Raw genomic sequence first — 23,810 nt, forward strand, 5'->3', positions numbered from 1 at the left:
TGTCACATAGTCATCTCTGCAATTACAAGCCAAGAGCAGCTACACTGAGCTTAGTGAGTCATAATGTGTGGTGAGATAAAACCTTTCAGATGTGTACAAACACACATACTTTGCTGAGGACGTCTGGGTTTGGGTCGTTCTGCAGCAGTACGGCAGCAGTGCGTGTGTCGTCATTGCGTGCCGCAATGTGCAGGGCCGGAAGACGCACTTTGCCTTTGGTGCCATAGTTTATCAGGAGGGCCACCACATTCTCATGACCCTGCTGAAGAGCTACCGCCAAAGGAGTAAAGCCATCCTGGGGGATGAAATCAAAAGTTGTAGGTTCATTTTGGTTTTATTTCTGCTGAGTTTGATTTCAAAGTGTCACTCACCTCTGTTGGAAGGCTCTGATTGGCTCCATGTTCAAGTAGATATTTCACCACTTCCAAGTGGTTCTCCTGTGCTGCCATGTACAGGGGACTGAAACCTTTCTGCAAAACACAAAATAACAACAAAGAACAAATGAATTAAGCTTTTTATCAACATGTTTCTGTGTTTGTTGATTCATGTCTTGAGGCTCAGACCAACCTGAGACTGGGCATTGACGTTGGCACCATAATTTATCAGTTCTGCAACCACTTTCTCTTGGCCGGCCAGAGCAGCAATATGAAGGGCAGTATTCCCTTTCTACAAAAAGAATAGTCTTGTAAATACAATAAAGAGAAAAATCTGACAAATAAAGACTTTTATAGAATATATTGAAGAATTTTATTTTGCTTTTATTTTTGCTCATGTTGCTTGTTATTGTTTTAATCTGTCTGATTTTTTGCAAGTTACTTTGTTTTCCCATTTATTTATTGATGAGAGAAACTGCACATTTTAAATGCACAACTTTGTAAAATGGTAATTTTGTCAACTTTTAGCAATACTTGACTTTATTAAATATCCAATATGATAAATGGCAATGTTCAATAAATAGTTATTTATTAATAGAGATATTCAGAGTAAAGTTTTATTCCACCAGGCAAGAGTTTAGTAGCCTATCTGTAGGCCAATGACTGTTTTCGGTTGGCAAGCATGTACTGTAGCAACTCAGCCAATCAGAATTTAATGTGTGTCCCAGTTTGCATACTTATGCACTATTCTATGTTGTTTTGTAGTATAAATAGTGCGAGTAGAGTGTTCACACTGAAAATTCCAAATAGAAAAAGTACACTTGAAATACCCAGATGATGCACTTAATTAACCAAAAAACAAGTGTGGAATGTTGGACACTTCATGCACTCAGCTGTCACAGCTTTATTACGTAACAAAGGGGGAGGGGCTATGAGACTTTGATGCTGAATGACAAAATAACCTTATAAAATGTATACACTACACGGTTTAGTACATAGTGCATAAATACATTGTGTATGGTGTGTCATCTGACCTATCTCATTTATAAACCTGTTTTTGGCTTGCCGGAGGAAGCCTCACTGACTGAAGAAAGTAGATTTACCTTTGTGGTAGTCTCCAAGTCAATGCCATTGTGCAGCAGCTCCAGCACCATCTTAACATGGCCTTCTTTGGAGGCCAAGTGCAACCCGTTAAGCCCATTCTGCGAATACAAGAGAAAACATGAGGTGCTGAAAAAGTCACAAAAAAAAAACCACCCTGACACATCTCAAGTCTATCTCTTTATCTCTCCTTGTCTACCTGTCAAATGACTCACTGAGAGGAAGGCAGCCTAAAAATAACACAGCGAAGCACTGAGACATGTACAGATCTGTGGAGCTCTCATTAAACAGGGTGTGTAAATAGAGCGGTGGAGGAAACCGACAAAAAGGCCGGGAGAGGTAAAGGCTGATTGGAGAACGGCACATGGTACAGTGTGTGCTTTTGTAGGGATGCTAAGTGTGAAGCCTGGTTCGGCCATAGGAGGGCTCTGCTCTGCTAGTCTGACTGGAATCCCCTTCATACTGCAGTGTCACTCATCTCTAATGAGCTCCTACTGCAGTTGCACAGTGCATGCGCAGAGGAGAGTAAGACAGAATGGAGATGGAGGGGAGCTTGCAGACAGTGGGGAGGAGCCCTGATGATAACAGCCACACATGCCCACTTGGCATTAATATTCCCTGAACGTGCTTCATGATGTTTTGGGGAATATCACACAGTATTGTGTGATACCAACAGTATTGTTATACGTACATAGATCGCCAACATATACAAAATTATATACATTTATATAAATATATTAAAATAGAACACAGTTATTTCACATTGTAATAATATTTCACAATATTACTGTATTTTTGGTCAGATAAATGGAGTTTTGGTGAGCATAAGAGACAAAATCTTACTGAAATCAGTCTTTTAAATGATAGTGTATAAATATTTCAGACAAATTATGCCAAATTTCTAAATAAGGTCACAATTGTTTAAAAGACTTTGTTACCACCATTAAACACAGAAAGAGAAATTCTGGTCAATTTTGAATTGTGACTAAATCTGAACACAAGCTTTACAAAAAAGCATTACAATTTACATTCATGTATTTGGTAGACACTTTTATCCAAAACAACTTACACTGTATTTTATTAATATACAAAAGCATCATAAAATTGGTCCACAAGATTAGTACACAAGAATAAATCTCAATATTTGAATAATATAGACTTAATTTTAAAGACTTAATTTTCACTCTGTTATTCATACAAACTACTGTATAAGGAAATGTATTGTGCTTCAGTTCTTGCACATCCTGTCTGGTTATGCAGCTAGAATACAAATGGCTTTTCAAAAAAAAAAAAAAAAAAAAAAGTAAATAATTCATTTCAATTAAAATAAATCTAAACCTTTGGTCCATGTGGACAATTTTTCTGATTCTTAGATTATTTTTGGCTATTTAATCATCAGATGTTAATAGATAAAAAGGCTAATAACATTATGGCTATTTACCACAGTTAGTTTGTTACCTGTAAAATAAAGACAAATGACACTCTATGACAAGATCATCAATTGTCTAAAAATCTCTTTAACAATTATTACTTGCTTTGAGCTGAGGTGGAAATTAAGCAAACACTCTGAGCTATAAAATAAGGTTTTGCTGATTCTTGAATTTTCTCTAGTCCCAAAGCATCCGTGCTGAGGGCTTAATCCGTCTCACTGTCAAAACCAGTCTAAGCTCCTCACAGAATGTGTTGCGACAGCACAGAGACATTCACGCTGTGATATCAGCATCACACAGGGGAAGTATACCTTCAGTTTATCCAAACACGTAACTATAAAAACCTCCAAGACGCACTGAAATTTAGTCTAGGTTGCATATCGGAGGCCGTGACAGGTTCCCGATGGAATCCTGTCTGTCGAATGATGTTATAAGGTGTTGTAGTAGTCTATGTATGTGTGTGTTTGTTTGTGTGTGTGTGTAAGAGAGAGAGAGTTCAGGCTGCAAGCATTCAGAGTGGGCGTTCATTTTCAGAGCTTTTCAATGCGGGAAGCCAGCCAAGCAAGTGCTCAGGTCCATTCACTAACCCGTCTCTGAGAACCAAACATAGCTCTCCTGCAAATATCACAATATGCTATTTAAAGCAAGTAAGCAAGTGTTATGATGCAAGTGGTTGCAAAAGCATGACTGGTGAGGGGTTAGAGGAGGAAGACATGCTGGCATGATTAATTATGGCAATTTACTGATTAGGGCATTGAACACAGCTCTGCATTGACACTGTAAACACAGCTGTACTGTCCGACCACACGAGCATTGGGGGGTTAATACAGACGTGAAAACACACACACTGGCGCAAGCAAGCACACACACACACACACACACACACACACACACACACACACACACACACACACACAGATGTAGGTCCTAATCTACAATATGATGAATTTATAGCTCTAAATAGCAATTTCTGAATTTAGCCAGTACTAATAATGGGCTTCAAAGTTACTTTTGACTTTCAAGGCGTGGATGTGAGACTGGTGTTGTCATGCAGTTGCTAAGGTGTTCTGAGAGATTTCAAGCATGTTGCTTTGGAGTTGCTAGGTTGTTTGGGTGGTTGTTAGGTGTTTTGTCCTCTAAAATAAATCTAAAGGATTCTTTTAGGTGTTTTATCAATCACAGAATTTAAAATTGAAAAATCTCCTCAACAATTTCCATGATTTGAGGTATCATTCATGTCTGTAATAATAATAATTTAACTTTAAATAAATAATTTAACTTTAACTTTACAATAAGGTCTTTGTTAAAGTGGTGAAAATCCTTTAAAAATCTTTTGAAAAGTTTTTAATGTTGTTTAAATGTCTGCCTATGGGGTGTTTTTAATCATCAGTCAACATCATTGCTGAATATTTTCTCCTTAAATCTGCAGTGTACCAAAGGCAGTCTCAAAAACATGGTTTGCAACCGCCCTAATTCCTAGGTCACAAACGTGCAACCAATCCCGTCAATGAGTGGGGCGGGGCTTTTCCTATCATTATTTCTAGGGATGCTGATTTTAGAAGGCAGCTGTCTGACTCCGAGATGACTAATAGAGAAATGGTTTGTGTAAAATTAGCAACACATTATTAGCTGTTTGATAAAGTAGTCAAATTAGCCAAAGGCTAATCACATCAATTACCATTATTTGTTGACTTTTATTCAAATTCTTAATGGATTATATATAGCCTAGAAAACACACAAAGACCGCTCCCTTTACAATAAAAAAAAGCTGTCACTCATCTCAGTTTGCGATCTGACAAAGTTCTATTATAATCAATAAAGTTGTCTACACTGCACAATGAATCTATTATTTACATCATGTCTACCCTTTGTTAATGAGAGGAATGCGTCAACATGCAGAACTCACCACTGAACAAAAACTCCAGCGTTTTTGTCACATCTGTTTTGTGTTTTTGTTTTTCATTGGTTGTTTTAGTCATATGCTCCCCTGTATCATGTATTTAAGCACTCATGATTGCCTTATCTAGATGTCATGTATTGAAGTATGTATGCTGTTCCATGGTTCCATGTGCCAGGTCTGCTCATAGTCAAGTTTTGTTCATGGTTTGGATTTTGTTTATACTTTATGTTTCGTGTTTTTGGATCTTTGGACACTGTAAATAAACTCCACTTGGGTTCTCTCTGATGCTCTCTGGAGCACAAACACAAATATGCACTGGAACGTTTACCAAATCTGTTTTGTCAATATGATATGAGGGTGCTTAGCACCCTCTAGTACCTCCTAACTAGAACCAGGCCTGATAATTCACTCTTTTTCTTCTTTTTCTGAATCAGTTTCTTGTTTTATAACATATATGGCTGAATTAAACCAATATTTCCACTTGCCAATTTGTAGTGTTTACTACAGTTTACAGAGTGGATCAGGTATTCTGAGGTTGTGTGATTGAGTGGAGGCAGAAACTAATTTGCATATTCATGGATCTATGTATACTAAATGAAGCAAGGATGTAGAGTTACATTTAAATTATTTTATGACATTATTTTCACAGGAATTTTTTTTAAATACAGTATGTCATTGTGATGATCAAAGATGAGTTTTAAGAGATAAAATTATTGACTGCAGGGGGACTTTAACATTAGTAAACAAGAACGAACAATACTTCTACTGCATTTATTAATCTTAGTTCATTTCAATCTCAACATTTACTACTTCTTCTTAACAAAAAAATTATCTGTTAACATTAGTTAATGCACTATAAACTAACATGAACATTTAAAAATATGTTGCTCATTGTTAGTTTGTTAGTTAATGCATTAACTAATGTTATCAAATGAAACCTTATTGTACAGTGTTACCAATCATTTTAAACAAATTAAACCTTAAGGGTAAAACTTATACATACAAACTCATGCACATGCTTGATGCTTGACATTGCAGGATGGATTTTTTTTCTCACCTGATTCGCTATGTTGATGTTTATTCCATTTTTGATATGGTCCAGAGCTTTTTCCAGATTACCTGAGCGTGCAGCACGGAGAAAACTGGTTGTTGTATCCGCCTGAGGGAGAGAGGGAAGATAAGAGAGAGAAGAAAGGAAAAATAAATGCCAATTTGAATAGGGAAAGGGATTGTTAAATTACAACAGTTTTTGCACAAGGTATTCTGGATGTTTAGCACTTAATAAAACATCAGTGATACAGTCTGACTTACAGCACTGATTAAGAACTCATTCTGAGTTGCGCATGTCCACAGAAAAAAAGGGTATCTTGGTTTCATTCGGCTCGTGGGCCACATAACAGCAACCCATCAGTTACTGAATTAAATTTTCTCTATGTAAAATCATCTAATTTTCCAAAGTTACAGACTTTTGTTTCCAAAGTTATGTTCTATTCAGGGCTGGTGTTGCTTTAAAGCTGAAGTGTGTTCTTGTATCCCAGCTTATTTTAGAAAATAAAGCAATTAGGTTTTTTTTCCCAGGCAAAGTGTGCTGTGAGCTATCAAAACATTTCCACAATCTCGACCATCCCATCACAGTAACATTAAATCAACCAGTGGTGTAAGTTTGGGGGCAGAACTACCTGGTTGTCCAACCAAAGAAACCTGTGAAAAGTTATTATTTTTGTAATTACATTTGGTGATGGCCAAATCACAAAATAATAATAATAATAATAAATTATTTAATAAAAAATAATATTTAACAAAAAATAATTATTATTTAAAATAATTTAATTAATTGTCACATTTTAAAATATGATTTAGGACATAAAATATCAAAAAGCAAGTACAAAATGTATAATATCTAATTGTTCATGTCATGCAAGCTATGCAAAATCCAGACCTAATTTCTTCACATACATCTGTATTAATTTTCTCTGTTAGTCTAAGTTCTTTATCATTTTTCATCTGTCTGTCTATGGAGCGATCCTCTTGGCTGTTTTTTTCTCAGTGGAATAGCTAACAGCCTCTATACTTGTTCCCAAACCTACCTTTCGTCTTTCTCTCTCCCTCCTGCAGTGTTCATGCTAATGGGTCCAGAACATTGAGCTTTTCAGATTCTCATCTACACTGCAATATTTCAAAAACACAACTCTATTTCGCTCTGTTCGTTTTGAGCCTTCAACTCCCTACCCAGAATTCTTCTTTCCTGCTGCTCTGTATAAAAATCCATGAGTGATATTTTGTGGTTTTCCATGTGATGACTAATGCAGTTTGCTCTGATGTGGTCACAGTTATATTGAGTCCTTGAATTGATTTGACAGATACTCTGCAGTCTAGATATTTCAGATTGTCTCTGCTCTGTTTTTTAGCAGGGATGATTGACAGTCCAGCCCCCCCACCCCATGAAACTGTGGATGGAATACTGTGTGAGGCAGGAGAAGTCATTTTGAACCCTTATTTTCTAAGTCTTCAGGTGACAGCATAGAAAAACATATCCGTCAACATGACTAAGCAGTAATAGCGTGAGTATGCGCCATTATGTCCTACTGAAAACAACTGCTGAATAAATTCAGACTCTAACTGTATTCCATTTAGGGACTGAAATTTATTTCCCTTATCTTGAAAGTCCATTCTTCAGCAATCATTATCCACAATCAGCCTGCAGATTTTTTTCACATGTGATTCACATATCCTTTAACCTGTTTTCTTCTGTTTCACACAAATACAAACCATCATAAGTTTTTTGGTTAATAATTGTCAACAGCATTCAGTTAACATATCTGTACTTGAAACTGTCTCTATAGCCTTTCTAAACCTGTAGCAATTCCCAGAGCACTTGCTCACACATTAGCCACTTGTCCACCATCGGGCCAAACCATTTTTATTGCTTAAACATTCCATTCTGTGGCGATCCGGCCCAGCCTCTACGGATATGGTTTCGTTTTCCACTCTGGGGCTGATAACAGAACTCTTTGGCCGTGCCAAACCAAATTCAAGTGGAAATATAACTGGAACTGTTCCTTAAAGGTGGAAAAGTGGCCTGAAGGTGGAAAAGCGACTATTTTAAGTGGGCCACTAATACATTCTGTGGTGTTTTATGGTATTGAGTTGACACTCGGTATACAAATTTGTTATTCACCTTAATTATTTGATAGTTCTTGAACAACTTTGAGATGTGTTTTGGGTCATTTTCTTCCTGAAAAATGAATGTTCACCTCACATAATTTTGATGGATTGACTTGTCTCTGAAATATACTGAAAAGGACATGCTGGTTGATCTCGTCATGGACTTGGCACCAAATTGTCATTAGCACGAAAGTGGCATAGCACCCCTGATCATGACACAGCTTTCTTGAAGTTTGACAATGTGAATGTATTTTTAGTACCTGATAAATGAGTTAACAAAGCAATTACTTAGAAAATGGCCAGTGTTTTTATGTTATGTACCACATACACACACACACACACACTACTGTTCAAAAGTTTAGGGTCGGTAAGATTTTTTTCATCTTTTTAAAATAAGTCTCTTACGCTCACCAAGGCTGCATTTATTTGAAATACAGTAAAAACTGCAAAATAACTGCATTTTATTTTAATATATTTTTAAATGCGATTTATTCCTGTGATGGAAAAGCTGAATATTCAGTATCATTACTCCAGTCTTCATTGTCCGAAAATTATCAGAAATCATTCTATGTTGACTTGATGCTCAAATTTGTTGAATTGTTGCTCAGATTTGCTGATTTGACGCTCAATTCTTATGTTAAACACAGCTGTGTTGCTTAATTTTTTTTTCTTTTTTTTTCTTTTTGGAAACCATAATGCATTTCACAAATTCACACTTAGATATAATTAAATAGAGTAAAGGTCATGCGTATTCGAGGGGAGGGGTCCGAGCTCGGTATTTGGCCGAAACCCAGAGAAATCCCCCTATACCAGGTGGGGATAGGAATAGTTAGAAGTGAGGAGATGGGGTGGTAGAGGGATGCTGGAAAACTTTGATAAGTAAAAAGTTCAAAAGAACAGCATTCATTTGAAATAGAAATCTTCTGTAAGAGTTGTCAAAAGTACCGACTTGGTACCGAAGTCAGTACTTTTGAAATTAAATTTTAAGAATGTGACTCTTTGAGCGCTGTTGAGCGGATTCATAAACACCTCTGATTGGCCATTGTGTTTACGCACTCATCGGATATGTCTGTGATTGGCTACAATGATCAATGCACAAGAGCGTTTGAAAGCACACAGAAGTGTTTGAACTGTTTTGATGACTATTGATGACTACTTATAACATGTTTTTGAAGCGTTCATCATTGAAGCCAATCACAGACATATCTAATAAGCGTGTCAACACAATGGCCAATCAGAGGTGTTTACGAATCCGCTCAACAGCGCTCAAAGCGTCACATTTTTAAAATTTCAATACCGACGTCAGCACTTTTGACAACTCTACATTATAAATGTCCTTACTGTCCTTATTTTAAAAATCTTTCTGGCCACAAAGTTTTGAATATTAATGTATATTTACACATACACACATTAATTTTATATTACATTTCATATTTCTTATAACAACACCTTTGTCCTTAAAAAAATTAAAGCAGCAATTAAAGGTCGGCACTCACACAGTGAATTTACTTAATATGTTTGAATAAAAATGTATATGTTTTCATGTATTTGTGTATAATGGCCCATTTTTATTGAAAAGTCTACATTAGTCCCTTTGTAATCTCTACAGTACATCTGTTGATAGAGTAAGTGACATTCTGACAGATATCAGCAATCAGAAGAAACAGCAGGGGGACGAATCTCTGAGCAAGCTTTTACCGCAAAAAAACATCTGATAAACAGAAAAAAAACACACACCTACACAAACAAGCACGCACTTAATCACACGGACAAAATCTCACATTAGAAAAATGAATAGTCATAGAACACAATAAAAAACAGAATAAGAGCCATTTAGAATGAGAGGAAGATGGAACACTACAGGAACACCAGAGGAGCTAACTGAAGTTATTAGCCACATCACGACATTCAAACACAAGAACTTCTACCAGCTACACAACCACAAGAGAAACCACAGACAGAAATGTTAAAGAAGCCACACCAACACACAAGATTTTCCAGAAAGAGCGAAGTATTGAGAGGCAGTACTAAGATATTTACTCTTCCATCAAAGTGCCATTTTCCACCTTGAGCCTCCGACGAACCCTCTCCACTCAAACTACTGTCCTGATGCACAAGCCAGCGCTGAACCACATGAGCCTAGAAGACACCAATACCACAAAGACAGAGCATGTTAATACACGCAGAAACACACATGGAGACACATGAACACATACGGGCAGGTGAAAACACTGAAACTGTGGAAGCTGTGGTAACACAAATAGGTCATGAAACGGTGCTCCATTAAGTGAGAAAAGTTAAACTTCAAGTACGAGTATGAGCACCTGATCTTCTTAAATGCTTTCAATCTTTTTGAATGCAACATAAAATAGCATTAACAAGAAACTGGGCTAGTGACCTTTGCAAAGGCCCGGGAATACAAGAGGGAGAATTAAACAACAACGCCACATTTTCATTTCAGTCTTGAGAGGGGGAATGCAGAAACCCAGTTGCATTAAAGGGATTCCAGCTCTGGGCGCACTCCAAGACTGGTTGCTTAGCAGTTGCTAGGAGAGCGATGACATCATTTTCAACATTCACAAAAGCCTACGAGTGTGACATATCTTGATGCAGGGACCACGTTGTCTCTGAGCATATGAAGATGCAGAGAGCAAAACAAATTCTGTGACCTAAATTGTTTTGGATTTCTGTTCACATAAACCCACAAAATTTGAGTGACGTATGCTGTTTATTGCACATCGCAAACATTTAGTAAAAAGCAAATATATGATGCCTGGGTGGTTATTCCAGTGCAGAAAAGGCAAAATATATATATTGTGTATGTACAGTTGAGCTCAAAAGTTTACATACCCCTTGCAGAATCTAGAAAAATGTGAATCATTTTAACAAAATAAGAAGGATTATGAAAATTGCATGTTATTTTTTATTTATTACTGTCCTCAATAAACTATTTTATATAACAGTTGTTTACATAAAGTCCACAAGACAAAAAAATTGCTGAATTTATAAAAATGACCCTGTTCAAAAGTTTACATACCCTTGATTCTTAATACTGTGTGTGGTTACCTGGATGATCCACGATTGTTTTTTTGTTTTGTGATGGTTGTTCATGAGTCCCTCGTTTGTTCTGAGCAGTTAAACTGAGCTCTGTTCTTCAGAAAAAATCTCCAGGTCATGCAGATTCTTTGGTTTTCCAGCATCTTTTGCATATTTGAACCCTTTTCAGCAGTGACTGAATGATTCTGAGATCCATCTTTTCACACTGAGGACAACTGAGGGACTCAAACACAAGTATTAAACAAGGTTCAAACATTCACTGATGCTCCAGAAGGAAACACGACGCATTAAGAGTCGGGGATGTAAACTTTTTGAATTGGATGAACAGAATAAATTGTACTTTTTTTTGTCTTCTGGGAAACGTGAGTATCTTTTGTAGCTTCCAAAGGGCAGAACTAAATGAAAAAATATGTTCTTTAAACAAAATAAAAAAAACTTGCACATCAACTTCTTGTTCAAAAGTTTTCACCCCTGATTCTTAACGCATCGTGTTTCCTTCTGGAGCATCAGTGAATGTTTGCAGCTTTTGTAATAGTTTTGTCTGAGTCCCTCAGTTGTCCTCAGTGTGAAAAGATGGATCTCAAAATCATATAATCACTGCTGGAAAGGGTTCAAGTATGGAAATCTGAAGAATCTACAGGACCTGGAGGATTTTTCTGAAGAACAGAGCTCAGTTTAACTGCTCAGAACAAACAAGGGACTCATGAACAACCATCACAAAACAAAAAAACAATCGTGGATCATCCAGGTAACCACACACAGTATTAAGAATCAAGGGTATGTAAACTTTTGAATGGGGTCATTTTAATAAATTCTGCTATTTTTTTGTCTTGTGGACTTTATGTAAACAACTGTTATGTGAAATAGTTTATTGAGGACAGTACTAAATAAAAAATAACATGCAATTTTCATGATCCTTCTTATTTTGTTAAAATGATTAACATTTTTGCAGATTCTGCAAGGGGTATGTAAACTTTTGAGCTCAACTGTATGTATGTATATACAGTCAAACCAAAATTTATTCAGACACCTTGAACATTTAATTCATTATTAATACAGTTTATTCACTATAGTTTAAAAAAAATGGTAATAAAATATGACAAGATCTCAGAGTTAAACTGTGTCAGAAAAAATTAATCTTAATTATGTCAGATAACACTTAAGCAAAACATGGTCAGATTGAGTATGAAGAGTATGAGGAATTTTTGGGTATAATATGTCAGTTTACTTTATTTTGCTATCCTCACTTACATAAATGAACTATAGTGTCCTGCACCCACTAGTAAAAATACATCAAAAATATCAAAAATGTCTGAATAATTTTTGGTTTGACTGTATATATATATATATATATGTGTGTGTGTGTGTGTTTATATATATAAATATAAACCTACCAAACAGTAGATAAATGAAGCCTTGGTGAGCATTAGAAACTTCTTTCAAAAACATAAAAATGTAATATGTCTTGGGTTGTTTTTTAACTCCAAATAAAAATAGAACAAGGAAAAAGAGAATGAGGGTACATGAAAAAACTTACATAGTCTGGATTCAAACTGGCCCTTTAAGTCATTAGTACTCAAGCCACTGCCCTGTCATTGCTCTGACACATAAAATATGTAGCTTTATGTTTATTTCCATATAAAAAGTTTTCAAATCACAAGGGTGTTCTATTAAGCTAATTCAGTACAAGAGTCTGTTTTATTTTGTTAAATTATAGCAGAGTGGGTTGATTACTTGAGCTTCAGCACCATTCATCATTTAAACGGCTGATCTGTGATTCAGTCAGACCGTATCATTCATTAGCTCCAAACACCCGGTCAACAAAATAATAATAAAAAGCATATGAGAGACAGAGAGAGATAAGAGTAAGAATTTTTAAAATGCCTTTTGAATATATGAATGAAGTCTGAGCAGGGCTTATAAAGACAGAAAACATATTTTAATTAATTTCATAAATGTTACCCTGAGCAGTATATGTGGCCTTCATTACCACACACTCATGAATGGATACACTTATTTTATCTTATGACATCCTCATCTTAATCTAAGTGACCAGGCATCATTCATTTTTAATGAAAGTTAGAGATTTCAGAGTGTAATTGATCTTAAATATGAAAAGAAAAAAAAAATAGCTGCAACAACCAATGAGAGTGCAGTGATTTGCCACCTCATAGAGTTAGATACCGTCGCAGAGTATGAACGGCTACTAAAAACCACTGGACGGAATCCAGTCATTTCAATAGGAAATAGGAATCCATGAGATCGGGATGAGGGTGAAAGATTTCACCACGCAGATTTCATAACAGGTGAATTCATGTGAATTCACAGAGCTGACCAATATAAAGCTGCTTGGTTTGAAAGTGACTTCCGCATAAAGAGTATTTAATACATCACTATAACATTAACAACAGACAATTGAACTTTTTTAACACACACAATTTTCCTAATGTGACTACTTGTACTCGCTTCATGCTTAGAGGTAAAAAGAGTTTGAATCCACGTCAAAGAAGGTGGAGCCTCAAAGCACACCTACCTATTATGTAACCACCATGGACCAATGGTAGTTTGAAAGTGTTTACACTCTAAAAAATGCTGGGTTGTTTCAAACCATGTTTGGGCCAATTATGTTACGTTTGTTCATATTTGACCCAAACATGGGTTGAAACAACCCAGCATTTTTTAGAGTGTACCAGCCAGAGCTAAATTTCCGAAAAATTTGCTTTGGCAAGCTGTTTCGAACTGCCAAATAAAACATCAAATGAATTTTTTTTAGCCTGATTTTGTTCAAAATGACGTCACACCAGTTTGTTTTCGTTTGAAGTATATCAGGGCCTTTAGATGACACACATCAGTGGAACTGTCTGAAATATAATAAAGTCAAGTTGTCAGATATTGGTATTCACTTATGACAAAGCAATTAGGCACTAGGCGTAGTTAAAGCCTCAGAGGAGGAAATCCAGACTGTTTATGACTCTATTGTGAAGGACAGGGGAGCCAAACCCAGACACAAGTATATACAGCGCACCGGGGAAATTGAGCTCCTCTCGGCAACTGTCAGTGTAACGTCACATTTCTCATCTATGTGAAGTACAAGATCAGCCAATTAATTAATTTTGCATAATCCCTCATGTATCATGAGAGCAGATGCAGATTAACACGCAGTTTGGAATGCTAAGTGACGACATCATCTGCCAGTGTAATTACGAGGGATATGTAACGAGTGAATAGAAAAGGGTCACGGCCACATTCTACAACCTGTCTGGCTTCTCACACACCTTTATATTCTCACACACTCACTAAAAATAGTGAGAAAGACGTAATTTGGAGCTCGACACCAGTAGGCTGAGAATGATGAATCGCAGTAATGAACCCTCCAGGGTTTGCTTTGAGACCCACTTCTAGAGAAAGAGAAACCTACATAGTGGTGCTAGGGTCGCCATTTATTACACACATTCACACATGTAACTGTGCCTTTCACGGACCCTTAAATGATCACACACAAAATGTTCTGCATAATATCTTCAGTTTGACTGAATGGTCAGGCAGAGCCAGTGCAGCAGCCACTGGATACATGCAACAACAGGAAGCAGAAATACAAAGCCTAGTAAAACATCCTAGAAGGTCACAGCGTTCTGCAGATCTATAAATAAAGATCTATAATTACTGCACACTATTATTATCAGCTAAAATGACTATGACAGTGCTAAAATTCATAACAGGCCAAGTAGAACATAATCTAAATAAATAGTTGGAATTACAGTATTTTACAGTTTTTAAAGCTGTTCATCTCTTAAAGTGGCAGTTCACCCAGAGATAAAATTCTGTCATCATTTACTCGCCCTCATGCTGTTCAAATGTGACTCTTCTGTGGAACAGAAAAGGTAAAAAATAAAATAAATAAACTATAAAAAAAATATATATATAAAAACTATTAAACTATATAACTATAAAAATATATAATATTTTAAATAGTCATTAATGCTATTAAAAGTAAAATAAAATAAAAACAAAAATTAAAATGATGATTTTTAAAGAATATTCTGGCTGCTCTTTTCAATAAAATGGAAGTGGATTGGGGCTATCTAGCTCAGAAATGATAAAAATGCTCCTGATAGCTTTGCATGATGAACAAACTGAAATTTAAGTTGTTATTAGTTGTTTAAATAAAAGTATACCATAGCATATTAGTTTTTACTATGGTATCAAGAAATATTATTTCTTTTTTGGTATTTTGGCATTGTGACAATCTTATTTTGCATAATAGACTCTACACATTAACAGTGTACAGTGTTGCTTGTTTACCACAAAACAGCTCTTTGCATAACATGGCTGTGTTTCTTGTTTTTCATACACAGTAATTTCCCTGAACAAACTGGCAGCCGAACAGATCCGGTCGTGACCTAGAGAATGCAAAATCAATAAACAGCTCAAAGGCTACGCTTAAGTGGGAGTTGATCAAATATTGATAGACACTCAGTGTTCATAATTGCGTGTATCCTTGTTTCTTGTGCTTGTATTATTTCTTGAAGTGTACTCTTGTGTAGCCTCAGCATCTTGCATAAATTTCTGCATCAAGAGCTGCTTTCAAGCCTCTAAAACAAAACAATCATTTGTGGATTAATTTTTGAATTATTTAATAATCACAATGTTTGAAGCATATATTTAAAAAAAAAAAAAAGATTCAGCTATTGAAATCAAGATAGACATACAGTATATATGTACGTGTATCTCATTCAAGATGTAAAGAAATTGAACCCTTTAGGAAGTAATGATAATCTGCATCAGTATAAGCAACTTCCCGATTTCTTTTACCCTGCTAAAACGGAACTACTGAAATATTGATGTGTATGTCAGGCTGCCGTGTCTGCAATCCATTATAAAAAAAACAGACTTTATCTTAGATTTATCCCCAGTCTTGGGCTCTACTTAAATTAGTAAAACACAGAGATAAAGACAAAAAAACCAACACAAAGAAACTTGGACACAGATCTCAATTCCAGGTAATGACTACACCAGGGCTCAACGCTAAGGATTTTTTCTACTGGCCCGGTCGGGCCAGTGGTTCAAATTTTTGCTTGCCCTGCCAAAATTTTCACTTGCCCCACAACAAAAAAATGAATAAAGTACAAGAAAAGAATATGGGCATATAAAAAAGCCTAATTATTGTTTTTGTTGTTTTTGATACATGTAACCTTAATAAATAGGATTATGACTCTAAAAGCTACTAGATTAACTCACTTAAATTTTAAATATTGTAAGACAAATAAACAGTAAGTAATAAATAGTAACAAATAATCAAATTATGAGTAATAGCAAAAATAAATACAACAGAACAAACTAAATGAAAACGGTGCTTTTCAAGTTTTTCATGTAGGTTTAAACAGGAGATTTTCAGGTACAGAAATTGTCATCTAATGTATAACTAACTATATAATTAAACTTTATTAAAGTTAATCAGTCAAGAGCAGTTACAGATACATAAATAATGTTTTGAAATGTTGAAAATATAAAACGTTAAATACTGTTATTTGAAATCATTTTAAAAATGAAGACACTTTAAACGTGAAATTAAACCCGCCAGTAGGTGGCAGCAAGTCCCTGTTAATGAACGAGTCATTGAGATTCAACGATTCATTCAAACGGCTGATTCATTCAGGAAGCGTTGCTCAGAGACGCAAAACAATGCTGTGTGGACTTTGGAACTATTTTCGTAGGCGAAATAGAGCGAAACAGGCGATTTGGTGTTTAAAATGTAAGTCACTTGATATTAAGTTCTTGTTCATTAAACTGTACGCTGTATAAAATCAATATCACATTTGTAATCGTGCTGATATTTGTAGAAAAACGGCGCTCTTTGTTTAAATATTGTTTAACTATATTAAATTATATAAATATGTAAGATATACAGGGTCATTTTTGCCCCTGAATATTTTTCATTTTTGCCCCTGGCATTCTAAATGCATTTTAATAGACTAAATCACGCATTGAAATCGTGCACTCTAAATATGCACGCGCACTAGTCTAACTACGTCACGTAGTGCATGCGTGCACTCAATGGGTGTGTTTTTGTAAAGTGAGGGACATACTCGATAATTTCAGATCGTTAAATCACCAATTACGATATCATAGACGATATATATTGCACACCCTACAGCACTGGCCCGATCGGGCAAGTGACAGTTCCAGGGCTCTCAAGTCTCACGCATTCACCGTGAGACACACGCATTTCAACCATTTCACACGCTCACACGCCACACCTTGTATTTCTCACGCTGAGAAGTAAGGGATAACTTGTCCCTCTATATACAATTAATGGAGGAGGCTATTATACATCGCGCGTTGAACTATTATAAGCACCAAGTTCCCGTACGAACGGAACGGACCAATTATCTGCGCAACATGACCGAAGCCCAGTTTATTTAATTGTGCATGCGTGGCGCGCGAATGGCTGTATACTCTGCGCGCGTTCACCAGTGCGCTCCAAAAGTGTGATGAGATTTGTGCGAGTCGTTCCTATCGCGACGCTGAGAAAACATCATCCTGCACCAACATAAAATAGAAAGACCTCCTTTACTAGAATTTACCTATTGTATTTATTGTGGTAAATTGACTAACTTGTAGAATTTATAATAGATTATCTGTTAAGGGAATAGATTTTTCACCAAAGATTTAGGCCTATATTACAACTGTGGCATACTGTGCTATAGTTTCTATGTGTATAGGCTGCTTTTACCTGTAATTATATCCTTATTGTAACAAATTCTATAAATATATTACAAGACAATTACAAGAACTATAGTTTTTCAAAAGGCCAAGTACAAGTTAGAATTAAGACAAGACCACAACTGATTTTCCCCATGTGTAAAATGTGTTCTGCTAATAATTACAGATATTAGGAAAAACCTAGCAGATGACAGGAAATTAACATTTTCAATATAAGAACCGTTTAAGTAATGTTCTTTAAGTAAAATTCTGTCAAAATGCTTAAGATTTTAGATGCTTAAATATAAAATACATGCAGCTATGTTAACCAACTTTGTATGTGGATGTAACAACAAAAAAGACCATTTTGCAAAAATAAACAAATAAGCGCACAAATAAATCTCATGAGGGAGCATGCCCTGTGACCCCGCTAAACCCCCCAATGTTCAAACCAAAACTACACCCAACCCCTTCATTTTTTTTTAGCATTTTGATTTTACAATTCCTAGACGAAATCACTTGCCTGTGATCAAAAATAGTGAGAGCTGATGTTGGGGAATATAGCCAAATTCATGCTAAATTATTATTGATGCAGTCAAAAACTCTCCCAACTGCTTTAGCTTAGTTTGGCTATCTGAAACTAAGGAAAGTACTAGAGATGTATTTCATTATTTTATTTCAAATTCTACTGTATTAATACTCTTTTCAGCAATGTTAAGACTACATCTCTTAAAGGGGAGCTCTCTGGCTATCATTTCAGTAATATTTAATTTACTGGCAATGCATACATTAATCATTGCATTTGTCTGTTTCAAAGATGTCAGAGAAAAAGCAAAAGAGTATTATTTCATTCTGGGCACCAAAGAGTCAGCCCCCTAAAAAGGTTGCTAGATCAGAGGAGGAGACAGTGGAAGAGGTGGAGGCAGAGACGGTGGAGAAGATAGTAAGAGTGACAGTTGGAGAGAAAGTAGAAGAGACCATAGAGGAGACAGTGGACAAGACAGGGAAGAAGAAGAAAGCATTAAGCGGAGCAGCCACCAGATGTACTTTAAAAAGTGAGTGGTCAACCAAATGGCCATTCATTACCATAGGCACCAGCAGCTCCTACAACTGGTGCTCTGTTTGCAGACAGGAGAACTCAGGTGTGAACAGGCATATAAAACATAAAGGTCATCAGGCCAAAGAACAGGCACTTCAGTCAACAAGCAGCATAATTTCTATTTGTGCTGGTCAATTATGAACAACACTGTAGGTAAAATTAAACTGCTAGCAAAAACTTGAGAGAATTTGGTGGAGCAGAGGGGCTGCTGCTGCAAATATTTGAGTGGCTCCTCCCCTAACAGATGTAATCTCACTCCAAACTTTTAATAAAACTTGAGAGCTCTGCAGTTCCGTCTACTGTCCCGAGCGTCGTTCACACTGGCCCCGGGCCATCGGGCAGTCCTTATTGTCGAGCCCTGTACACTATTTCTCACATTGAAAGATGATCTGGATGTCCATTTCTAAATTTGGTGAAAGCAAATGCACATCCAAATGTCGGTAAGCTAACAGTCAGACTACAACGCAACATTATTTTATTACAGTGTCAGTTATTCATGTTTTAATTTTAAAATCCACAATATGTTCTGTTTAGTAAAGTAATAATTGCTTATTGCTTTTTATATATAAAAAGGTGGGAAAAGCAATATGACATCACACCAATATTCTATAAATGATTACATTTATAACAATAACAATAATAATATTGCTGGTATCATTATTACCATAAATATTAATAATGACCATAATAGTCATTTAGTCATTTGTTCGTTTAGTTTCATTTTCGTGGACTTTTAGTTTGCTTTTCATTATTTCCTGTTGTCTTTGTTCACTTTTCCCGTTATATTTTCATTATAGAATTATTCTTTCCAAATAGAGCTATTCAAGTAATCTGTTAAATTTATTTCATATCGCAACATATATTGCAGAAAAACAAAATATCAACAAAATACCCCCCCCCCCCTCGTCTGATTGCGCTAATACTGTCAAATACACACTAGGTTTACATAAACACAGTTGATTATGTCTAAAGTGAAAGTAATCATTTTGAGAGAAAATCGTATGCTTGTCTTTTTGTTAGATGCATGCAGGTCTTAAAGTGACAGCAGCCTAATAGTAAACATGCTGCCGCTTGTCCTTAAAGGGATAGTTCACCCAAAAAATTAAAAATTCTGTCATTGTTCACTCTTTCTCGTGTTGTTCCAAACCTGCATTAATTTCTTTCTTCTGTTGAACATTTTGATTAATGTGGGTAACCAAACAGTTGCTGGTCCCCATTGACTTCATAGAAAAAATACACTATAGAAGTCACTGGTGACCAGCAACTGTTTAGTTACCCACATTCTTCAAAATAACTTTTATGTTCAACAGAAGAAAGAAACTCATTCAGGTTTAAAACAACTTGAGAGTGAGTAAATGACAGAATTTTCATTTTTGGGTGAACTATTCCTTTAATGTTAATACATTTATTATTGTTATCTTGTTACAGGTCCATGTTCTGTTCATTTTATGTCATTATTTAAGTATTTAATTTAATATTGTGCGTTTTGTACATTTACATTTATTTTTTTATATAAGAAGATACTGTTTATCTTAAGTTATTCTAACCGAGGGGCCCCCAAATAAAATTCTGCTTAGGGCCCCATAAAGGCTTGGGCCGGCCCTGTGTATTAAGCACACTGTTATGTTGTGTTGGATTACCCTGTGTTTATTCTTTTATTAAATACCTTTGGATTTAAACTTTTGACTCATCTTTGTCTTTGAATTCTTTCAATTATGACAGAATAGCTGACCCAAAAATGGAATTAGCAACTGAGTTTGCTGCTTTGGCCAGGAGAGGCCTCACCGTGCTGGATTACACACTGCAATTCTGCCTGCTTGCCAAGCGTTCTCGTTTTGATGACGTGATGTTTAAATCATTGTATTGGATCGGGGCAAACTACTACCATCAAGTAGACCTCCCAGACATGAAAGGACTTGACTGGAGGGAGGCCACTGTTCGATGTCTGGAGAGGCTCTACCCCAATCCATGCTACCTGCAGACCCAGTGCCAGGCCAAAAACCCACCGACTGCGAGGAGCAGCAACACGTGCCCAATGCAGATGAAGAAAATGATTCCACCACAATGTTGGAGCCTGCACTAGGAGGAGCGATTGAGCCTGACATCACACCAGAGCCTAAGTGGAACCCGTCTGACCAGGTGTGCGAGCCAGCTGTCCCATCCATCACAGAGGGAGTATGTGAGGAAGTTGAAGGTTTGGATAGGAGCCCCTGCCCACCCGCCTGTCACTGAGAGTGAGTTTCTGGACTATCATTTAGATTTAACCCTTTATCAGCCTGATTATTCTGTACTGGACTCGCTGGTCCTACCCAGCCTCCCTCTCCCACCCCCTCTTCTAAATGTTCCTGTGGATAGTTGTCTTGCCAGTTCTTCATGTCAGCCTTCTTCCCAGACCCTAGCAACGTCTACTGCCCTGCTCGGGTTGTCTCCCATCAGTCCCACTTTGCCTCCTTTCAGTGACGGGGTTACACCGCGGGCCTGCTGTGAGCCACCTCCTCCAGGGCATGGGGATCCTGTGGCTCTGCCTCCCTCCCTCAACATCAGCAGTGACCATCAGGCATTCGGCCCCACTGGAATGTCCCAATGCCCCATCTGGGTCGGACATTTCAACTTTACCATGGACCTGCGGGCTGTCCGCTGTTCTCCGGCCCTCCACCTCTACGGATCTTGCTAGCTCTGCCCTCCCTCAGGCTCTGCCTCCACCCTCAGTCTCTCCAGCTCCACCTCAGCCCTCTGAATCTCAAGGGGTCGTTGCTGCAGGTCCATCACGGCCGCCTAGGTCTTCTACATCACTCCTCTCCATCGGCTCTCTGTCTGCACCGTGGGCTCCTCCCTCTGGCAATGCCGCCATGGGGCGCCACCTGGTTGGGCATCTGGGCATCATCCTGTTTCCATCCACACAAACCATCTATTCACAACTATTTTTACTTTAGTAAACACAGGAAATATTAGGGACTTAATTAAAATGATGAATGACAAATGTATAATTAAAATAATGCAAATTAATGTCATGACTATTAGCTTGCTAACATTTGGATGTTTATTCTTAATTTTTTGTTTGCCAACTAATTCCAATCAGAATTGAGAGTTGTAAGTATCTGTTAAATAACACAATAATAAAATCAACCAATTCAGATCCCATCCTTCCATTCAACAGATCACCCCTTCTCCCTCCTTTTTATTTCTTCTACTCGAGGCGCACTCCCTCTTCTGTCGAGCATCTCCATTTCATTCTCTCTTTCTCTCTGTCCTCTTACAGGAGCTGCAGATCTTCTCAGTCACAACACATTGCTGCGCCCAGCACTTCCTCTTCAATATTCATGAGGACTGCAGAAGGCCTGACTGCAAAGCACACTGGGTAGAGCCCCTCAGAGTCTCCTAATTACATCACCTTTATGTGCTGACATCCACCTCTGTTTCATCCCTGAATATTAGTGCTCGGTATAAACACACATCTCATCACTCACACAAAATCCTTATGCACATAATCACACTATTAATGCCCAATTTCCCATGCAGCATTCTCATTACAATCTTGTCATCTCCGTGTGTTTGTGTGTTAGTGTGTGTGTTTTGTTTCTCATGCACATTGTCGCAGGAGAGAAAATGAGTGATTAAAAGAGAATATGGGAGAAAGGAAAATAGAGAGCTAAAACAAGACTGAGTGAGATAGATAGAAGGAGAGAGTGTCAGCGAGTCGCCTGCTGAGCTCTCGCCAGCACATGGCCACTGACTCCGCCTCCTCCCCCGGGGCCAATCCCTCTCCAAAGGAACAGGAAAGCAGCGACAGGGGGTGGCAGTCTGCAAGCTACTGTCAGATAGCACAACACACACACCTGCACAAACTAAAGCAGACAATAAAAGCATACTAGACAATAGTATGCAGAATGAAGATAATAGAGGTGATGCTTAAAAACCTGATTTCGGTTTATAGTTTAAAATCATCAATCTACTATACAAATGGGTGACACGTTTCCAATATTTAAAGATAAAAGAAAGCACACTAATGATCAAAAGTTTGGGATCAGTATGATTTGTTTTGAAAGAAATTCATACTTTTATTCAGCAACGATACATTAAATTCATCAAAAGTTATAGTAAAGACATTTATAATTTTACAAAACATATTTTTTATTTCTAATATTAAGCAGCACAGCTGTTTTCAACATTAATAATAATTAGAAATGTTTCTAGAGAACCAAATCAGCATATTAGAATAATTTCTGAAGGATCATTTGACACTGAAGACTGGAGTAATTACTTCACATCACAGGAATAAATTGCATTTCAAAATAAAATTGAAAATAGTTATTCTAAATTGTAATAATATTTTAAAATATGACTGTTTTTAGTTTACTGTTTTTGATTAATAAATGAGCATAAGAGACTGTTCAAAGTTGTGAACAGTGTAGTTCTACTGTGTTCACCAGATTTCACAAAAATTTGATATTGTAATTCTAGTCACAATTCAAATGTTATTTGAAACTGACATACACTGCTAGAGCAACCACACACTTGTGCAATTATAGTTTTGTCTCAAAAGCTTATAGTCGCTGAGATACAGATCTTGTGTCAACTTCCCCATGTGACAGCTTGTCCTGCTCTCCCCTATATGTAAAACTCTATTTGTTGATAAATATCTAAATAAATTTAAATCCTGTTAAATATGTAACTAGATGAATAATCACTCTCTCAGGGCTGCTGCGCTAGTCTACATAGCACAAAAGACACAACACAGCTCAAGGTCTTCCCAAAAAACACTTTTAAATATTAATAAATGATTTATGAAAATTCATCTAAATTATTTTAGACCAAAAATTCAGTTTTTTAGATCGGTAGACATTTGTATCACATTCTATTCAAAGCACAAATAGGCTCAGTTGCAAACAGTTTCTCCATTTCAAAGCCTGAAGTATTTGCCTTTTTGTTACTCTCTTTGGAGCTCCTTTTTAGCCCTGAAAGGCCATTTCACCACAGAGAGT

The 23,810-nt window shown here is 36.7% G+C and overlaps 1 protein-coding gene across 6 annotated transcripts in view; it reads right to left on the reverse strand.

Annotated features, from left to right (window-relative positions):
* ank1b (ankyrin 1, erythrocytic b) overlaps positions 1-23,810 on the reverse strand; it is an 86,552-nt gene that overhangs the window by 41,471 nt on the left and 21,271 nt on the right. For 5 of the 6 annotated variants that reach the window (XM_051877695.1, XM_051877694.1, XM_051877691.1 and 2 more), the window contains exons 2-7: positions 10,011-10,109; positions 5,863-5,964; positions 1,478-1,576; positions 568-666; positions 372-470; positions 110-295 (exon numbers count right to left, since the gene is read on the reverse strand). In XM_051877695.1, coding sequence (XP_051733655.1) covers positions 110-295; positions 372-470; positions 568-666; positions 1,478-1,576; positions 5,863-5,964; positions 10,011-10,109 — 684 coding nt within the window. The remainder of the gene's footprint in view (positions 1-109; positions 296-371; positions 471-567; positions 667-1,477; positions 1,577-5,862; positions 5,965-10,010; positions 10,110-23,810) is intronic. The other variant, XM_051877693.1, reaches the window with a different exon arrangement.

Source organism: Ctenopharyngodon idella, chromosome 21 (assembly GCF_019924925.1).
Source record: "Ctenopharyngodon idella isolate HZGC_01 chromosome 21, HZGC01, whole genome shotgun sequence".
Taxonomy (NCBI): Eukaryota; Metazoa; Chordata; class Actinopteri; order Cypriniformes; family Xenocyprididae; genus Ctenopharyngodon; species Ctenopharyngodon idella.